Source organism: Crocodylus siamensis, chromosome 7, assembly GCF_052110815.1.
Source record: "Crocodylus siamensis isolate JL-2025a chromosome 7, ASM5211081v1, whole genome shotgun sequence".
Classification (NCBI taxonomy): Eukaryota; Metazoa; Chordata; order Crocodylia; family Crocodylidae; genus Crocodylus; species Crocodylus siamensis.
In genome coordinates, this window is record NC_143401.1 from 6,292,048 (window position 1) to 6,310,447 (window position 18,400).

General features: G+C 60.1%; 1 protein-coding gene across 3 annotated transcripts in view; it reads right to left on the reverse strand.

Moving 5' to 3' along the window:
* The window catches only part of KCNQ4 (potassium voltage-gated channel subfamily Q member 4), a 66,382-nt gene continuing 47,982 nt past the window's right edge, over positions 1 to 18,400 (reverse strand). For 2 of the 3 annotated variants that reach the window (XM_090057938.1, XM_090057936.1), the window contains 6 exons: positions 15,366 to 15,422; positions 9,883 to 10,100; positions 8,786 to 8,888; positions 5,742 to 5,873; positions 4,616 to 4,751; positions 1 to 3,976 (listed from right to left, as the gene is read on the reverse strand). In XM_090057938.1, the coding sequence (XP_089914064.1) occupies positions 3,758 to 3,976; positions 4,616 to 4,751; positions 5,742 to 5,873; positions 8,786 to 8,888; positions 9,883 to 10,100; positions 15,366 to 15,422 (865 nt within the window). In that variant the 3' untranslated portion in view covers positions 1 to 3,757. The remainder of the gene's footprint in view (positions 3,977 to 4,615; positions 4,752 to 5,741; positions 5,874 to 8,785; positions 8,889 to 9,882; positions 10,101 to 15,365; positions 15,423 to 18,400) is intronic. The other variant, XM_090057937.1, reaches the window with a different exon arrangement.

The window sequence follows — 18,400 nt, forward strand, 5'->3', positions numbered from 1 at the left end:
TCTACTTAAAACTTTAATGAAACAAATAAGTTAATAAGTTAATAAAGTGAGGTAACTATCATCGTCGGGGGAACAAGGCTCATCGGGGATCCATCGGGGGGGGCGGGGGGGATGCTGTTGTGTTTTTGTTCTTCGTTTGGTCGAAGCCGCCGCAATCTGCCCCCCTCCCCTGCCCCTCTCCCGCCACCGCCCCGCCTGAACACACGAGACACGTGTGTACAGCGGGGGCCGGGGCCGAGGGTCTCTGTGCAGAAGTCAAACACATGCATGAGCATGCAGGAGGTTCGGGTGAGACCAGCTCTGGTCGGCGCTCCTGGGGGTGGGAGCAGGCAGCATGCACTACCTAGGCGTGAAATGCAAGCAGGACTCAGCTGAACAGATGGCCTCCCCCTGCCCCCTCTCGACCCAGCTCCCTGCCGGCTGCCTCTCCTGCCCTGGTGCTGCCAGAGCTGGTGGGCGCTACAAGGGGGCATTGGTTTCTCTCTCCCCCACGCCCCGTTGAGACCAACAGGAGGTGAAGGGGACAGAAATCCCTTTTGCACGGAGCATGGCCGCCTGCTTTGCATCAAGGGCCTCAATACCAGAGCACCCAGGTGTGCCCCTTGGTGAAGGAGACCTGGATAGGACCTGAGCCAGCCCCTGGGATGGAGAGTGCTGCCAGCTCTGCCCAGGGAGGGTGGCGTGTAAGAGGGGTAAGGGAGGCAGCTGGACACCCCAGCAAGCTGGACCCCAGCCTATTATGCTTTGGGGGCGCTTGCTGCGTGCGGGGCAGGGGAAGACAGGCTGCAATGGTCCTGGGTGCACAGGGCATCTCCAGGATAAAGCTGGGTCCTTTCACCAGGGCGGAGCTGGCTCAAGGCTGCCTGGTGGCCTGCACTCCTCCAGGCATCAACCGCTGGCTGGGACGGAGGTCAGCCTGGGAGGGGGCAGGCCCTGAGCCAGAGGTTGGGTGCTGTTAAAGCAACCCCCACCCCTTTGCCACAGCCAAGGGGTGGGGGTTGCTTTAACAGCACATAAATGCACATTCAGGACGCTCCCCCAGGCCGGTGCGTGACCCCCACCGGGCCCCACAAACAGGAAGGAGAGCCTTACTATGGGGTCTGGGGGATGCCCATGGAGGCTAGTACCTGATGCCCCCAACTGTGCCAAGGGGGTGGGCAGGGCAGGGCTGGGTATGGCGCACATACAGACCCCCGGGACAGACCCCTCACGGGCACAGGCTGCCTGTCATGGCAGGTGCGTACCCCCACTTACACGCAGATGTGTCCACCCGGTGCGGTGCAGGTGGGACCAGCGGGATTTGGGTTCAGAGGGGCTCAGGATCCCGCTTTGATGCACCCAGCTCCTGTGCATACTGGGATCACATCCCACCTCCGAGGGCACAAGCCTGGGAGCCAGGACACCTGGCTTCTCAGCTCTGCTCCCGTCCTGTCCCTTCCCCCACGCCAGCCTCAGCTTCCCCGTTCGCCTGCCTCGCTGCCTTTCTGGGGCTGGAAGAGGCCCAGCTATAATTCAAATAGCAAAGGGAGGAGCTGCTATTTTCATGTCGGGATAAAGAACACATAGGCAGGGCTGTGTGCACATGTACGTGTGTGCACACGGCTGCTCTCTGAGCTACAGGGTCTGTGACCTTGAGGGGGGAAAGCTCCCATGGGAATAGCTCTATGTGCCTCTCTGGCTGCTGATAAAACCCGACGCCCCAGCATTTTCCCCACGCCAAGCCCTGGGGGCCTGCTAGCTGTGGCTGTGAGCATGGGGACCTTTCCTCCACCTGAAAAACAAGGCAAGAGCCCTGGTCACTCCACTTGAAAACACTTCAGGCATCTAATCATGGCAGGACAGTGATGCCACGTGATTAAACGACTAATCAGACACCGATGGGGAGCAGAGCAGCTAATGAAAAATTGTGCAGCCACCTGCTGAAAGGTATTCTGCAAATACCCATGAGCCGGAGGATGCACCAGGGCATCAGGGGGCCTTTGGGGGCAATTTCCTCCCCAGATACTGTGGCGATGGGTCTTAATCTAGCAGGGAAGCATGGGTGGGCGGAGGCAGCAGGGGTGAAGTACTGGGGCTGGGCCACTGAAAAGTGAAGCCATGTGTCTAGCTGTGGGAGCAGCAATCCAGTTTGGGGAACAACCTCTGGGGGAGCGAGGTATGGAGGTACTGGGCACGCTACACTACCAGTGCCCGGCATGCCACTTCGAGGCGTCTGGAAGCAGAGGGGGAGCTGGGAGCCCCACGGCAGTGGGGAAGAGAAGGTCTAAAGCTATGCTACAGTGTTAGTACTCCTTCTCCTGCCTGCACATCCACACATACACACACACACGCACACTCTCCTCCAGCAACGGACCTCCAGCCAGCTGCATTTCCACGCGCGCCACATGCAGCGAGGCCGGCGCTTGGCCCGACGCGCAGCTCTGCCCCCCAGGCAACGGGACCCTTTCCACCAGGAGCAGAATCCCATCGTCCTGCGAAACCCAGCCACCGACAGGCGTGGGCTCACCCACTCACACCATGCACCCACACACAGATAGATGCGTATTGCCTAGGCCGACGGGCTAGTCATCCCTAGCCCCGCCGGGATATAAGGTTGCATATTCAAACGTTGTTGCATATATGGTTACCCTCAGAGCGTGCATTGCTGTGCAGAAGGCTCCACTGTGCTTATAGTTACAGTCACGGCTGCAGGAGATGGTGCCCCTGCCAGCTAAGAGATAGGAAAGGTGGGGACAAACTCACCGGGCCTCCTCAGGGAGAACCGGGTCATGCCCCAGCTACTTCTTAGACATGGAAAGAAAAGAAAAGTTAAAAAAAAAAAAAAGGGAAAAACACATTCAATTAAGTCGCAATGCCCCTTGTTTAGCACTGGAAAGGAAAGGGTTACCTAGCCTTGCATAGCTGTTGATGAGATCCCAGCTCCAGCTCCAGGGATGACCCCCAGAGCTGGAGGGGTGCTGAGGACATCAGCGAAGAGGTCGGAGCCGCCCCCCTCGCTGCTGAGAAGCTCCCGGCCAGACTTTACCCTGTTTCAAAGCTGACTCTGAGGCTGGCTCCAGGCAGAAGCCTCCAGCCCAAGCCACCGCTTGGAAGGAAAAGACCGGTGGCGAGGTCCCACGGTTCATCGCCTGCGGTACCTCCTGGCCGCGGGGGCGGCCACGGTCGACGGCCGCCCGAGAGGCTGCGGGAGATACCACAAGGGGCCTGGGCTGGTTCTGGGTGGCTCGGGACCCCTGCCCGATCTTCGAGGCCTGGGTTGAAATGCGCCCGTCTGGGAGCAGGCTGGGGTGGATTTCCCTCGGAAGAGAAGGCTGCCCAGGAAGACCGAAGTCTGGAGTCTGTTGCTTAAAACAAAGAGCATCTCAGCTCCCCGAGCAAGTTGCCGGAGTTCCTCTTGCTAGGGGTGGTTTCGAGGGAGCAGGGGTAACCCTCGGCGAAGCCACAAGCATCGTCCTCTCTGCTGCGCCCGTCGTGGCTGCCGCGTGGCCACGTGGCTCCCCTCAGCCAAATACTAGTGGCTTAATAATTCCCGCGTGTCCAGGAAGGAAGACTTGTTCAAGTAAAATCAAGGTGCGTTGAGAACCCGTTCGACGAGGCTGGAGGCCCCAGGCCCGCCCTGCGAGTCCGGAGCCTGGCGGGGCCCGGGGTCAGCTTTCTCGCCTGCCCACGCGGCGCCCGTCTGTCTGCAGAAAGGGGGCTGCCCCTCGCCCCGGCTCTGCCCCGGCTGGGGCTGTCCCGTCCATGCGAGGAAGCCCGCTCAGTCCATGTTGGTGCTGGCCGACCTGGAGATGTTTAGGGTCTGGGCGGACATGGAGATGTCCTCGTGGTCCACGGGGCTGTGGTAGTCGGAGGTGATGTCGGGGTCGAGGGCAGGGATCGGCATGGCGGTCAGGCTGAAGGAGTTAGTGGAGCCTTTCCGTAGGCACTGGGTGTAGACGCCCAGGAGCAGGTCCAGCTTGTGCTCTATGGACTGCACCTGGTGGGGAACAGGGAGGGAGGAAGAGGATTTCAGCCTCAGCTCCGGGCTGCAGGGGACGGCTCCCCAGATTCAGGGGGGCAGCGGGGCCGCACAGAAGCTCCGGACGGCTGGGTTCGAGCCCTGGTGAAGTCCCGCATGAAAGCATGCCTGGAGGACTCCTTGAAGACATAGCTGCCAAGAGGCGACTGGGATAAGCAGGCCGGGACACCCCTGCCCACCCTGTGCTCCTAGGAGAGCAGGCACGAAGGAGCCGGACCCAGGAGTCAGGAGCCAGGCCCACATCATGGGGAGCCTAAGAGAGAGATGGGACATGAGCATGACCACCATGGGACAGCTGGGACGTAGCAGCATCAGGAGCCCGGTTCAGTCCCCACCTCTTTTCTGCCCCCGAGGCAGGAAGGGAACCCAGGCGTCCTAGCTTCTACCCTGCTCTTGCTGGAGAAGAGTACCGTGGTTGAAACGGGACTGTGGACCACCTTCTCCCACCCACCACTGGATGGACAGACGGACACCTCGCTCCAGCGGACACCTCCCTCCAAAGGGGTGCAGCAGGAGCCAGGCCCGTGCACTGGGCTGTGCCATGCTCTTGGAAGCCACGCTAGGTGCTGTGCGTGCCACCCGGGCCCCTGGCCGTACCTGCTTCTCCACCTTGACCACACGCCCCATCATACTGAGCTCGTCCACCGTATCTGCCTCCAGCGCAGGCTTCTCCATCTTCTCCCGGATCTTCTTGTCGAGCGGCATGGCTCCCCTCCCTATGATCTGATCCACGCTGTCCGTGGGAAGCCAGCACATGGGGGCAGGGGGTTACTTCACTTTCAAAGGCTTGGGAATACGCTGGACAGGGCCAGAACCAGCCAGCCCTCCAGCTTCACATCTGGTCTTGAATAGGGACCGGAGCCGAGCAAGATGCACAGCCCCCCACCATGCACACGGCTGTATGATACATGGATGCAAGACCCTTCCCATCCCCTGCGGGCACAGCTCTGCCCAGGGCTGCAGCATCACGCACTCTGAGATGTCGCGGGGTAAGTCTGGGCAGCGACGTGAAGGGGAGAGTGCAGCTGAGGCCGGAGCAGTGCAGATGGCATGCAGCATGGCCCAGGCTGCCCTGCTTGCCCAGGACACGTGCCGCCACTGGTAGCCCAGCTGGGAACCCAGGCGGCCACGTCTCCACTGCTGCAGGATCCCTGCTAGCCAAGTGGAAGCCGGCCAGGCGGGGCCCCTATCTCCATGCCACACAGACAGGCTTCACGTGGCCATTGTGCAAAGGGCCAAGGGAAGGGGGCAACGGGCTCAGAGCATTAGCAGCTAATTGTCATTGTCCTTGGCCTCCCGGCCCCTGTCACTGGGGATATGGCAGGGGAGAGGGCCGCTCCAACCTAAGGCTGCCGGTGTAAAAGGCCACAAGTCTCTCAGTCTCGGGGCTTTGTCCTGCTACCCATCAGCCTGGTGCTGGTCCTAGATGTAGGCATCAACAGGGAAGCCCCCTGCAAACTCCAGAGTCTCTGGGCACGGGGAGATAAAATGGCTAACCCACTTCCCAAAGGAGTGCAGGGAATGGTGCAACTTCTTGACGGCTGAGTTTTGCACCACTTCCCCGCTCATCCTCTCACCCCCCCAGAGCGGGTCATATGAGAGCCAAGTCCTGCATGGGAGGAGGCTGCGGGAAGGCAGCCAGGACCCCGGGATGGGAACAGCTCTCCCCGCGGGATCGCTGTGTGCAGCAGGGGCCCCGTAGGGCCACGCGGGATGCTCTCACCGTGACTGGAGGCTCTTGATGCGGCCCAGCATGTCCAGGTGCCCGGCCGAGTATTGCTCGATGACGTCCTTGACATCATAGGGCCTCAAGGTCTCCTTGAACTTCCTCTTTGCCACCAGGAACCTCAGGATCCTGGAGGGGGAAACACAGGAGGCGTGACCCATGGGTCACCTGGAGGACCCCAAGACTTGCCGCTTGCCTGACAGCCCCTCCCTGGCTCAGGGGTTTGCCGCAGGAGACCATGGTTAACAACAGAAAGGTCTTCATCCCAGCCATCCTGCCTTGAGGAGTGGGTCTCTGATGGGGTGGAGGGTCTCTTATCAGGTACCACGCCTTTTGGAGTGGCTGGGGACATGGCCCAGTGCAGACCCAGTCCCCAGGCTTGCTACCAAGGACAAAGCAAGGACCACAGGCAGAACCGCGAGCCAGGCGCGACAACGGAGAATGGGTTCCTGGGGGCTGCCACACACGACCTCCTTTTGCAAAGGCACCCTTAAATCTGTGACTGCTGGCAGCTGGGAGGGTCTGGCAGGGAATGTGTCCTGCTTCGAACACCATCTCTAAAGCCTCTGCTGGGGACAGGGCACTGGGCTGGGTGCCCCTGGGGCTATTCCTGCCACCCCCCCGTGCGTGCAAGGCTGTGCCCTGCTCGGTACGCACTGCCCAGCTGTGCGTGCGACTCCCAGGAGAGGAGCTGGCAGCCTGCCCTCCTGGCTGCTGCCTTTGTCCCAGGGGAGCGGTGCTGACTTTACAGCCTGGAGCCTGAGTCCTGGGAGCCCAGGGCAGCGGCAGGTCCTAGGTGACTGGGGAGCAGGGAGAGGGTCTAAAGCAGCGATTTCCCATCGGGCTTCCTCGAGATCCCTTTGAGGGTGTCATGCAATGTTAGCCCTGTTACGTGTGCAAAGATAAACCCGGAGATTTTGAACGGGAAGCCCCAGTGTTAACCCCCCACCCCCCGCCATGGTCTTGCCGAGTTCTCTGCAAGAGAAGCACTGCTCTACTGCTTTTCTGTTGTCAAAACTAAGAGCCGGCATTTTCCGACGGGGTGTCTCGAGTCTGCTGAGTTGTGCCTTAAGGGGTGACCCCGAGTCTGAAAAGGTTGAAAACCCCTGCTCCAGCTGCGTTACTAGCTAGCGGTATCCAAGCTCCACGGCGGGAAGAACCTGGCTGCTGTATTTGTCCTTGGAGTCAGCCTCAAGCAGCGAGGAGGAGGAGGGAAGGGCCTAGCCCCTGCTCCCTCCCTGCCAGCGGCTGCTCCTCAGTCACCTGCCCCTTGTCAAGCAATTAGCCACAATGCTGCTTACACAGCAGGGGCAGAGAGGCTGGCAGGGAAGGTTTGTTAGCGAGGGCTGTCCTGGGCGGTGATGGATAACTTCATAACTCCCCGTCAGCAGAGCCGGAGCAGCGGGGCTGGAGTACAAGGCACTGGGGACTTGGAGCCGTGCTCTCCTCCAGCTTGCACTAAGTGGCCCCAATTAACGAGCCTCGCTCGGTAGGCACAGGCCACAGACTGGGGTCTGAGGCTGCAGGGCGAGCTCACTACATCCAGGGAGCTGGGGCACAGCTGTGCCAGGGCGCGATGCATCTCTGCTGGGGGGTCTCGCCCAGCCGGCTGCCCCGTCTAAGTACAGGCAAGCCCTCACTCCAGACGAAGTCTGTCTAGGTCCAGATGCGGGCACCGGTGCCGTTTGCTGGGTGGGCAAGTCTCCAACCTGTGCGCACCGCTGGAGAACAAGAAGTCTAGGTCGGGGTAGCTGCACTTCGAAAAAAAGTGGTTTGCATCTACCCAGGAGCTCCGAAATCCTAGCCCCCTGCTATGCTCCAACCACAAAAGCCTCCTTTTCCTCCCACCAGGGGGTATAAAACCAAGTCCTAAGTGCCTCACGCCCCCCACGTCCTGGCCATGAGGGTCCTGCTGCCCTCCCAGAGCGAAGATGAGAAGCCAGGAGTCCTGGCATCAGCTCTCGTGAGATATCCCGGCGCCTACTGCACTCCACTTCCACACCAGAGCGCAACCAGTGGGGGAAGGTGGCTTTTCAACCTACCTCCCCACCCCTATCCCACCTCTTCTGCTACCTCGGCACTGACACCCCAGGGATGCCACCCGAGGGGCGGGCGAGGAAAGATGGTGGGCATGAGTGGTGGACCTGCTTGGGGCAGAGGGGTCTCTTCTCAGGTGCCACGGCTCTTGGGATGGCTGGGGAGAGGCAGGCAGAGCACGGCCTGGGGTGGGCGCAGCAGCTTAGGCTTCTTTTGGGTTTGAGGACTGAAACAATTCATCCAGGAAAAAAAAGTGGCAATGAAAGTGGCCTCTCTGCTCCGCCTCCGCTCCCTGCGGCTGCCTCCTTGGGGGTGTGAACTGGAGACGGCCTGTGCTGTCACCGGGACGCTTCGCAGACCTATTTGTGTCAGGAGCTTCACCGGGAAACAAAGCCTGTCCGCTGGTAAATTAATGAGGCAGCGAGGGAGCGAGAGCCGGCAGGGGCTGGCTGTCAGCGGCACGGAAAAGGCAGCGCCAAGGGGCTGGGGCAAGCGCCCCAGGCAGAAGCCTCCCATCTGGACAAGCCCCTCTCCTGGCTGGTCTCCAAACTCATCGCAGGCTCAGGAGAAATGGCACGGACACAAGCAGAGAGCCCCCTACACAGAGCACAAGCCCCAGTTCAGCTTTGCCAGAGGCCCGGGCTGGGGTGAATAGGGCCTTCATTTGGAGAGGGGATGTTTGCTCTTTCTGAGACCTGTGCTCTGATGAGCGGGACAGGGGGTCATTTCCCTGACTGGGACTTCCTCTCATCTGAGCGACGTCCCTGCTCCCCACACCTCTCGCCGTCACGGTGCTCCCTGGGCTGGCCTGGGATGCCCAAGCACTGCGGTCAGAGATGCACAGTCCTCTCAGCAGCAACCACCTGAAAAACGCCCCGAGGAAGCCCCAGCCCACCCCTTCAGCTGGGGGACACAGGCAAGATGCCCCAGGCCCTCCCTCTGCTCTGGGCTAGTAGCCCAGGGTGGGCGGGCGAAGAGGAGGACAGATAGACAGATGCACACACCTGACGGCCCTGATGAGCGTCTTCACCGCGGGCATGATGTCCTCGAAGGTCAGGTCGCTCTGGTGGCCCTTCTCCTCGCTGCCGTCCTCCGCCGGGCAGTCGGCTGGTGGCAGAGCACAGGATGGCAGTGAGGACACCCCGCTGTCTTGCCTTCAGATCTACAGCTTCACACGGCCTCCTCGCTGGGGCTCCCCTGACCGCAGCCTCTGCCCTGTGCCAGCCTGGGTCCCAGCTCCCTCGTCGGCTCATCCTGAGCCAGCCTGGCCCTGTCCGGGTCACCGGTGACCTCGGCGCCCTTTCCTGACATTGCCCGTGCCCACACCCTTCCCTGGATAGATCATCTCTAGGGGGGAAACTGAGGCAGACAGCAGTGAGCTGATAGTGGAGACCTCCAGCCTGCTTGTGCCCTAACTGCAACTTTGCCCCATAGGGTGCTTGTCACACGCAGGGTGCGTGTGTGTGGGGGGGGTGCATTTTGGGGGGAACCATTCAGATTGGAAAGAGACTCAAATGCACAACAGAAGGAAGGAAGGAAGGGGGCAAAATGTGAAACAGGCCTTTGCACACACTTCTAAGCCCTGGGCCCTGCGGCTGGGCAGAGACCCCGGGGCCTTCTGGTTATGGCCAGTACATATGGGAACCAGGGAAATCCAGCCTAAATATTGGTACAGCAGTAAAATCCAGCCTAAATCCTCGGTACCTCCTGCTGACACAGCGACGGGCCCCCCCACCAGCTCTGCCAGGCCTCTCAATCCCACCCCACCCCTCATTGCTCCCCAGGGCACCTGGGGGCAACTCTGCACACCCGCGTGCCCTCAAGCCCGCTGTTCCCACCCCCACGGCTCTGCGGATGCACCCTGTACCAGAGGACCCCAGCACCCTCACCATCGGCTGCTCCTCTCCTGCATCCTCTGCCACGTCCCCTGCCCCTCCTGCCCTGGGCATCTCCCAAGCCAAGACCCCCTCCAGGATGGGACGGAGACAGCTCCCCACTCCGGAGACCACTTGCATTCAGGACTCCTGGGTTTCACGGACCCCGCTCCTCCCTGCCCATAGCTGGCAAGGGGATGTGGCCGGCGCCGCCTGCGGGCACCTACCCTCCACCGGCGGCCGCGGCTTGAGCCGCAGCGAGGCCCGGAAGCGGGTGCGGTCATTGAAGCTCCAGCTCTTCTGCACCTTGGTGGGGCTGGGGACCTCGTTGACGTTCTCGGTGCTGGGGGAGCGCCGCATGGGGGGCATCAGGTGCTGCCTCCCCCGGCCGCTCTGCCGCTGGGCGTTGTTGAGGCGGATGCGGTCTTTGAGGCCCATTTTGGTGCTGCGAGGGGCGGCGGGAGGAAGCACAGCGCGCGTTAGTGGAGGACGGGGCTCTCCTGGGGCGGGGGGGAGGCAACGGGGTGAGCCCAAGAGGGGATGCCTTCTTCCCCGACTGGGCCCAACCCCGAGGGCCTTGCTCCAGCCCGCGAAGCCCCATGGGAAGACCTCAAGCTTTGCCCAAGTTCAAGGGAGTCACGGACTGAGCACGGACTGCAAAAAAGACCCTGAGCTTTGGGAACGGGGTGTCAGGTCCCAATGCCAACTTCGCAGTGCTGGCGAGGGCTGGGCCAGCTGGGCCAAGGGCTCGGCAAGGCTGCATGGGTGTAGGGGGGACTGCAGCACTGCTGACGGATGCTCCCGCTTCACCTTAAACCCTGCGGGACTTCAATGGGGTTCAGCCCAGGGCTCCCTTTAGCCAGGACGGTGTATGGAGCAGGACCCCGACTGGCTGGCAGGGAAAGTCCCTAGGTCGTTTTTTGCGTTTAAAAAAAGACAACACTTTTTCTGACAGACAGAGACGAAAGGAGAGGGGACGGAGGCGGCTGCGGGGAGGACACACACAGAAGCCACGACACCGGGGCGAGGAGGGAGACGGACACGAGCCCCTGGCTGGACCAGGCTGCTGCCGGAGCGGCCCCGAGTTGCTACTTGCATCAGGGACGGGAAGGAGACCGCGAGGCCGCCCGGGAAGACAGCAGGGCTGGGGCACCTCCAGGCTATCCGCAGCCGGCTCCAAAGCCCCTGGGGCCCCGATCCTGCAAGGTACCGAAGCACGTTGCTAACGCCCTGGGACGATCCACCTGCTTCGGTGCCTGGCTGAACGGGGCTGCGCCTGCCCTCCTGCCGCAGCCTGCGATGCCGGGATGAGTCAGTCTGCATCATCCCAGCCCTCGCTCGGGACTCCCGGCGCAGGTCAGGCTCTCGGCAGAGGCCACGAGGTACAACCATGCCAGGGGCTGACCGCTAGGCCCTGCCCAGCCTGCAGCTGCGGAAACAGACCGTTCGGTAATTAATTAACGAGGCAGCTCAGGCCCTAATTTAATTCCATCGCTAGCTGCCAAGTCATCAAACCCTTCCAGGCTCCCCCCCACACACCACCACCACCACCTGCCCGCTCCCTTATCTGAAACTCCACTGAAAGAAAGTATTAACGACAGGTTTAGTTTAGGTAGGACCTACACAAAAACACTCTTGTGTTCCCCTCCTTACGGACTGGTTAGCTCGTGCCCACGCACTGCCAGGGGCCACTGGCAAATGAGGAAATAAAAAGGGACTTCAACTGGGTGGCTAGGAGATGAGATGGATTTAAAAAGAGGACGTAAAAAAAAAATCTACCGGGGAAAACATTTCAGGGAGCGGATGCAGAGAGATCAGAGGTGAGCGCGGGCCCGACCCCCCTCGTGGACGCAGGTGAAAGTCAGGAGGATCGCTGCTGATGCCAGCAGTTTTGCAAATGCAAGGAGAGGAGAATCGGGAACAAGCCATTTCTGCCCCTGTAGCTCGCTGTAACGGCACCCAGCAAAGCTCCTGGCACGGGCCCCCTGGCACCACGTGCTGGTGGGCACCGCACGGTTCATTTTGCACCCTGCCGGGGTCTGGAGTGCTAATCCTGCCGGCTCCCAACCTGAGGGCTGGCAGCTGGGGGACAAGGAGCTTGGGGTGGCCTTCCCCGGGAGGGCACGATTCCCAGTTGGCGCTGCCAGCCCCGATGCCAGCTCCGGCCTCGCGCGCTGTGCGGTTACCTAGTCGTGGGCTGAAGACAAAGCAGTGACAGCAGGAGACAGACACAGAACGGAAAGAAGCAGTCGGACGAGGCCGCCGGAAACCCAGAGAGGAGGTGTTTGGATGGCTGAGGCTTTGGGGAGTGGCCCCAAAAGGGCCTCGGGGGGCTAAACAAGCAGCTGAAGCTTGCATCCCCCCCATCCCATACAAGCCCATGGGGAAAGCAGTGGCGGGGTGAAGCCTCCGCCGGGCTTCGGAAAGGCTGCGGGGAGTCTGGAGCATCTGCTGAGCGGGAACCTCGAACCGCCTAGACCCCCGGGAGGGCGCCCTGGCTCCGCCGAGGCCTCGCGGGAGAGGGGCAGGCCCCGTTCTAGAGGTTCAGGCCCGGTCCAGAAACCACGGCGAACGCCGCCCCGGGCTAGAACGTCTTGTCCATCCCTTCCCGCCCTCATGCCGCAGGCAGACCCCATGCAAGCCAGCCAGCACAACCGCCGCATGCCATGCAAAACCCCAGAGCCCGGACCCTACAGCCCATGCAGCAAGCTCGGCAGGAGAGGCAGGGCCTGGCGACTTGGTCTCCAGGGCCGGTTCGGTCCCTCTCCCGGCCCTTTTGCCAGGGAGAGAGCAAACATGACTCGCTTCCGCTTCCAGGCACGTGTGAGCGGGAAGTGAGGGTGGGGAGTCAGCACGAGGCCGAAGTCCAAGGCGCCCCACTCTCGGGGCCCTGCAGGGTTTGGCCGGGTGCGGGTTCAATAGCTCGTGGAAATCCACGTACAAGTTTCCATCCATTTTGGGAGGGGGTCTCTCATTTCATACTGGGGGAAAAGGGGACTCTAGTTTTCAGGGCTTGCAGATGCCTTTCAGCTGAGGATTTCAAAGCCCTATGGTCAATGCCAGGTGGCCTAGCCCACCGAAGTGGGGCGAGCTACCTTGCAGTTGCCACGGGGTAAGAGCATATGCATGGGTGCTTGGGGCAAAGAGGCCCACATACTGTATGTTCACACCCCGGTTTCACCTTCGGTAACTCCTCCGTGTGCCCCAACCCTCAAAAGAACATCGGCCCCATCATGGACCAAGACATATCTGATGTCTTGGAGGTTCGACCCTCCAAGCCCTCTGCTCAAACACGCGTGGGCTTTGGAGAAGTCATCCCGAACCATAGAAAACGTGGGTGGGAAGGGAGCTCAGGAGGTCACATCTAGTTGAGACCCTGCTCAAAGCAGGACCAGCCCCAACTAGATCACCCCAGCCAAGGCTTTGTCTACCCCAGTCATGGCCCAGCTCTAATGCCAAGACGGCAGCTCTCAGCCACCAGACATCAGGCCCTGGCCACCCTAAAAGCGCAGGATGTTTTGCATGCGCTGGCTAAATTAGCCTCGCAGCTACTCTGCCGGGGAGGTCACTCCATCATGCTCGGAGGTGAAGTGCCTTCCCCAAAGCGGCACGGCAAAACGGTGGAAGAGAGCCCAGTGCTCCCCATGCCTGAACCCCAAAGCCATCTTTTTTCTCGCGGGACAAGCCAGGTCAGGGGGCTGCTCCATCCACAGAGCTCGGTCAACAGCTCTGACCCACCTGGGGAAGTCACTCCTGCCAAGGGCTGCCGGGCAGGGCTTCTGCTGCCTTACGGCAAGTAGCTCTCATTGCAGTCGGCCGGCCTAGCCTGGCCACGAAGGGGCCCTCTCTACTAAGGTCAAGCCTGATGCTAAGTCTATGCCGTTACCGGAGGCCAGCGTGAGCCAGCTTTTATCCTGATGCCACAGGCAGTGACAGCAGTGAAGGCACTGCAGCCTGCACTCCAGCCTGCGCCGGACACCCAAACACATCCCGATGGACTCAAGCAAGTTAGCACAGCTCACGCTGCTCTGCGCTGCCTGCACGAGCTGGATTCGGGCTTGCGGCAGAGCGGAGAAACCCTCTGCACGCCACCGCCTCCAGCTGTCCCCCACATCCTCTCCAAATACCACGACCACTAAAGTGATTTTCCGAGGACAGGGGAAAACCATGAACGTGGCGGGGGTAGTCCCCTGACCGCTCAGCTTCCCAGTGGGAAGATCCTGGCTACGCGCCGACTTTAGGGAAATGGGAGACTCCTCTCTAGCTTGCTCCTGCGGCCACATGGCTGAGGACAAGCATCCGAGCCCCAAGTCTCCAGGCTTGTGCCTGCACGTAGGATGCCCACCAACATTTGGATTTGGAAACTTCCGAAGCCCCAGGTAGGGGTGGAGGATGTTGGCCGGTAGCACAGGTTTGGAATTGATTTGGCTGATTTGACTTGGGACATAAAAAATTTCCTTTAAAAAAGACCCCCCCCAAAACAAAACCAAAACCCCATCCTCTCCACTCCAGCCATGACCATAGCTCAGAGGACCATGGGTAGCGTCAGCTCAAGCAGCAACCGCTTGTTCTGGCTACTGCCGGGCTCCTGCAGCCCTCGGCACCCTCCATCAGCAGGCCAGGCCAGGAGACGGCATTTCCGTCCCGCGGGCAAGTCCGAGACCCCACCGGGTGGTTTCACGGGAGGCAAATCGGCAACCCCAGACTTTTTGCACAGAACACGAGTCTTCCAAAATGTGGTCCCGACCATCTCCAACCAGCTGGCTGTGACCTCTCTCTTAGGGGCAACGATAGGGAAGACGGGAAAAGTCAAAACGAAATATTTAGCTCATTTCCTGCAAATATTTAAGCGGAATCAACACCCGTGCTGGGGAAACCTTTTGATTGCGTCAAATCAGCACTTTCCAACGAAAACCTGTTCGGTTGGAAAATTTTCGGCCACCTGCACTCATTCGTGTCCATTTGCTGGTGCACTCGCCTGTGCTTACAACAAGGGGGGAATCAAGGCGCTGTCTGAAAGGGGAGGAGGTGGGGGGAGGCTTGGGGCTCTCTGTTCTGCCTTGCACCGTTCGACTCTTTGGAGTTGATCAAAATAGCTAGCAGTCCTGCATCTACAATCCCACCCGCCGACGGTAGCTTTCCAGTGCAGCATTGCAAGGGGTGATAGACAGAGATGGAGAAAACCAGGGAGGGTCTGGAGTCGGCAAAGCTCCTTCCGCTGGGCTTCCAACCCAAGGTGGTTTGAATCCTCGTCCAGCAGCACCCCCAAAGACCAGCGTTGGGGGTGGATATGTGGCACTTTGCATAGCGCTTTCCAGCAGGCATCATCCCTGCCGCACCTGGGGTGGAGATGGGAAATGCCATCTGAGCAAGGGAAAGTCTGAGACCCCACCAGGCAGTTCAGGATTCAGGCGCTCGTGCTCAGATCACCAGACTGCAAGCCTCCTCCCTTTTATAAGCACTCCGGTTTTGCTCCATCTCTCCCCGTATCAGCCCCCCGGTCCCCGGCTGCACCGGCAATGCACCAAAGCAGGCAGAGGAGAGCAGGCATATCTCCATGACCGCCGCTCTCACTGCAAGGCATCGCTGGGAGCGGGGAGGCCAACATGCAGGCCCCTGGCAATCGGCTGCATTCATGAGGGATGTCCACCCAGATGAAATCAAACCGACCCCAAACAACTCGTGGGAAGCATATCCAAGCACTCAATACCTCGGTTTCCAGTTGGGGTGAATCCGAAAGAAATTCCTCTTACTACTAAAGATCTGGCTAGAGAGTCAAGAGTAAAAGATACAGGAAAAAAGAAGAGAGTTAGTGAGGGACAAAAGGCAAGGCAGGGGTAGGGGGCGGCCTCGGGGCCAAGCTCTGCTGAGGCCTGGAGGAAAGGCGCTGGGCATGGGCGCTGCCACCCAGCAGCTGAGAAAAAGAAAGCAGTCTCCAGTCAGAAACAGCCCATAGCTGCATCCCACCGCAGGGGGAGACCACGCGCCAAGCCACAGACCCCGCGTGGCAGGCCACGTGGCGCTCGCCCCGAGGAGAACGACCGCGCTCCACCCGAGTATGCGCAGGCGCGAAGGGCGAGGGGCTGGAGCAACTCCTCACGGGGCCTTGCTTCAGCGCTGCCTCCCATCTTACCCTGGAGGGGACACGGTCCCCATTCCTTACGCTAGGGCTGTCAAACCTTGGCCGGATCTGGACCACGGGGCTCCTTGCAGGCCCAGTGAGCCCCCTCCAGCAGCAGGACAACAGCTTGTCAGCGTGGCTCCAGACCCTGGGGGATGAATGCTGCCACCACTTGCCTCCCCGCTCCCCTTTTCCTCTGCCCCTGATTTTAGTCACCAACACCAGGTGAAGACCCCGAGTTCAGTGACGGGCAGTAACAGGGGCATTCATGCCCCCGGTTCTGGAGCCACCTGGACAAGCCTGGGGGCTGCTTGTGCATCACATGATGGAAAGGTCTTGCTGATATCGGGCCAGAGTCTACCCTAGGAGGACTGGGCACCACCCTGCCCTATCCAAACCCCATGAACCTTTCTGCTTTGGAAATGCGCCAGCCACTTGCTTCCAAGATGGACTCTCAAGAGAGCAGCGCGGTGACGGCCCCAACCCACTTTTTGTAGACAAAGTTTTTCCAGGACTCAAATACTGCCCTGAAGTCCACTGACAGGCCTAGCAGTTGGTACAGAGCATCCCTCCACACTAGGACCCCCGGGCACAGCTCTTTGGTCCAGGTGGGAACTAGTTAGTCGGCACCAGCATTTCTATTCAGGCAGCACCAAGGGAGTTGCTTGCCTTCGCGGCTCATTGTACCCCACCCGATTCCTTCCAAACTCTTCCCTCCGTGGGTGTTATTGGACCTCTCTCCCTTTTTTTTTTTTTTTTTAATGGCCTTAATGTTCCACTAATTAAACTATTCTTTATTCTGCAATTTTGCCATCTGTTCCCTCTCCTGGCAATGCAGCTCCTATTTCACAGCCCTGCAGACTGGCTAAAAACATCAACTCAGGTGGAAATAACTTTCAGGGAAGCATTGGATGCACTGTCAAGATGCTTGAGACAGCTAGATTTTGTTTTGTGAATCTGAAAAGGGGATGCCCATTCAATCCTAAGGACTTCAGAACCAATGAAACAACATTATTTTTTTGCCCGGTCTGTTGTGGTTTTTGTATTCGTAATAAACGCTGCAGCAAACATATATTGCTTTTGCTGCAAACTTTAAAGGAATAATATAGCCTGAGGCCGCGAGCTTATTAGTACAGCTTCTTGTTAACCTGATAAAAGTAGGCATGTGTTATGTGCGTCACATCACCTGCACCCCACCCTTTTCAAAATCCTAGATCCGCCCATGGTGGTTTGTGTAGGTCCTGTTTAAACAATCACCTTGCTCCCCATAGGAAGGAAGGAGTTGCGCTACCCAGCAGTGGAGATCTCTGCAAAAAACAGGTGAGGAGACAGAAATGAACCAGCCAGCGTGCATTTGGAAGCTGAGCCACTGCCCCCCCCCCCCACGGGCCCCCGCAGACATCAAGAGAGATCGAAATTCCCTGCCAGCAGCACGCGGGCTACTTTCCACCTGGCCCCTCGCCACGGGGGTCTTGGCTTTGTGCGCCACGCCCGGGGCAGCACCTGGAGAGTGGCAAAACCTCCGGAGGGCACCTACCGTTACCACGGCTCTTTGGGAGAAAGAAATAAAGAGGCACCGCGGCGTCGGGAAAGGTTACCTGAGACGTAAACACCTGTGGGACTGCACGTCTTCGTCTTTCCAGCTTCCGGGAATGAATGGAAATGCAAGACATGGTGGGGGAGAGATGGGGGGAGGTGGAGAGGGGGAGCGAAGGAGGGGAGAGAAAAAGATGAGAATGGCGTGAGAGGCGATGTTAGTAAAAAGGGGACATCTGGACCAGGGGGAGGGATACACAGACTGGTCCGTCAACATCTCACCTTAGGGCCAACCCCCCTGGGGCCACATGCTGGCTCATCAAGACTGTGGCACTGTTGGGGTCCAGTCCCCCTCGCCCCTAAGTGTGGTCCAGGCCCCAGCTGTGTGCCCCTGAACCGGGGTTGTGCTGGGGGTGATGGACCACACACGGCTGCAGGCTCATCTCGAGGCCAGCTGCAGGTGAAGCCGGCCGCTTACGTCCGCCTGACCCCCGAGCCCACAGCGCCAGGCCGGCAGGGGTCCGGAGCACCACGCTGTCCTGGGAGGTCCCCATGCGCTGGCTCTTCAGCAGCAGATCAAGGCAGCTTCTGGGTAAGGCAACGGACTGTGCTGGGTGGCTCGCCGCCTGTGTCGTCCCCAACGGAGCAGATGAGCCCAAGTGCCCAGAGCATCTCCCAGGACCCCAGGCACGAGGTCTGCAGGGAGCGCCGAGTAAGTCCGGCTGGTTGATTCTGCAGGATGCTTCATGTTCGCCGTGAATCCCCAGGCGGGCACAGGCGACAAAGCACCACCCTGTGCTGGAGACAGTCCAGCAACCCCTGGGCAGGAGCAGGGAGCGCGTATAGTCCCAGCACTCAGCTCTTCCCACCTCCGAGACGTCCACAGGAACCGTCACAACAGCCCCCTTTCACAAACAGGGAAACTGAGGCACACAGCACTTTGGGAGCAGCCTCCCCCTGCCTACCTCCCAAATCCTTCCCTGAAGCACTGCAAGGGAAACCGTTTCCTGTCCTGTCCCCACCTCACTTCCAGATGCCTTGGACCCACTGGTCACCAACCCTTCGTGCACCAGGGCTGGGGGCCGTCA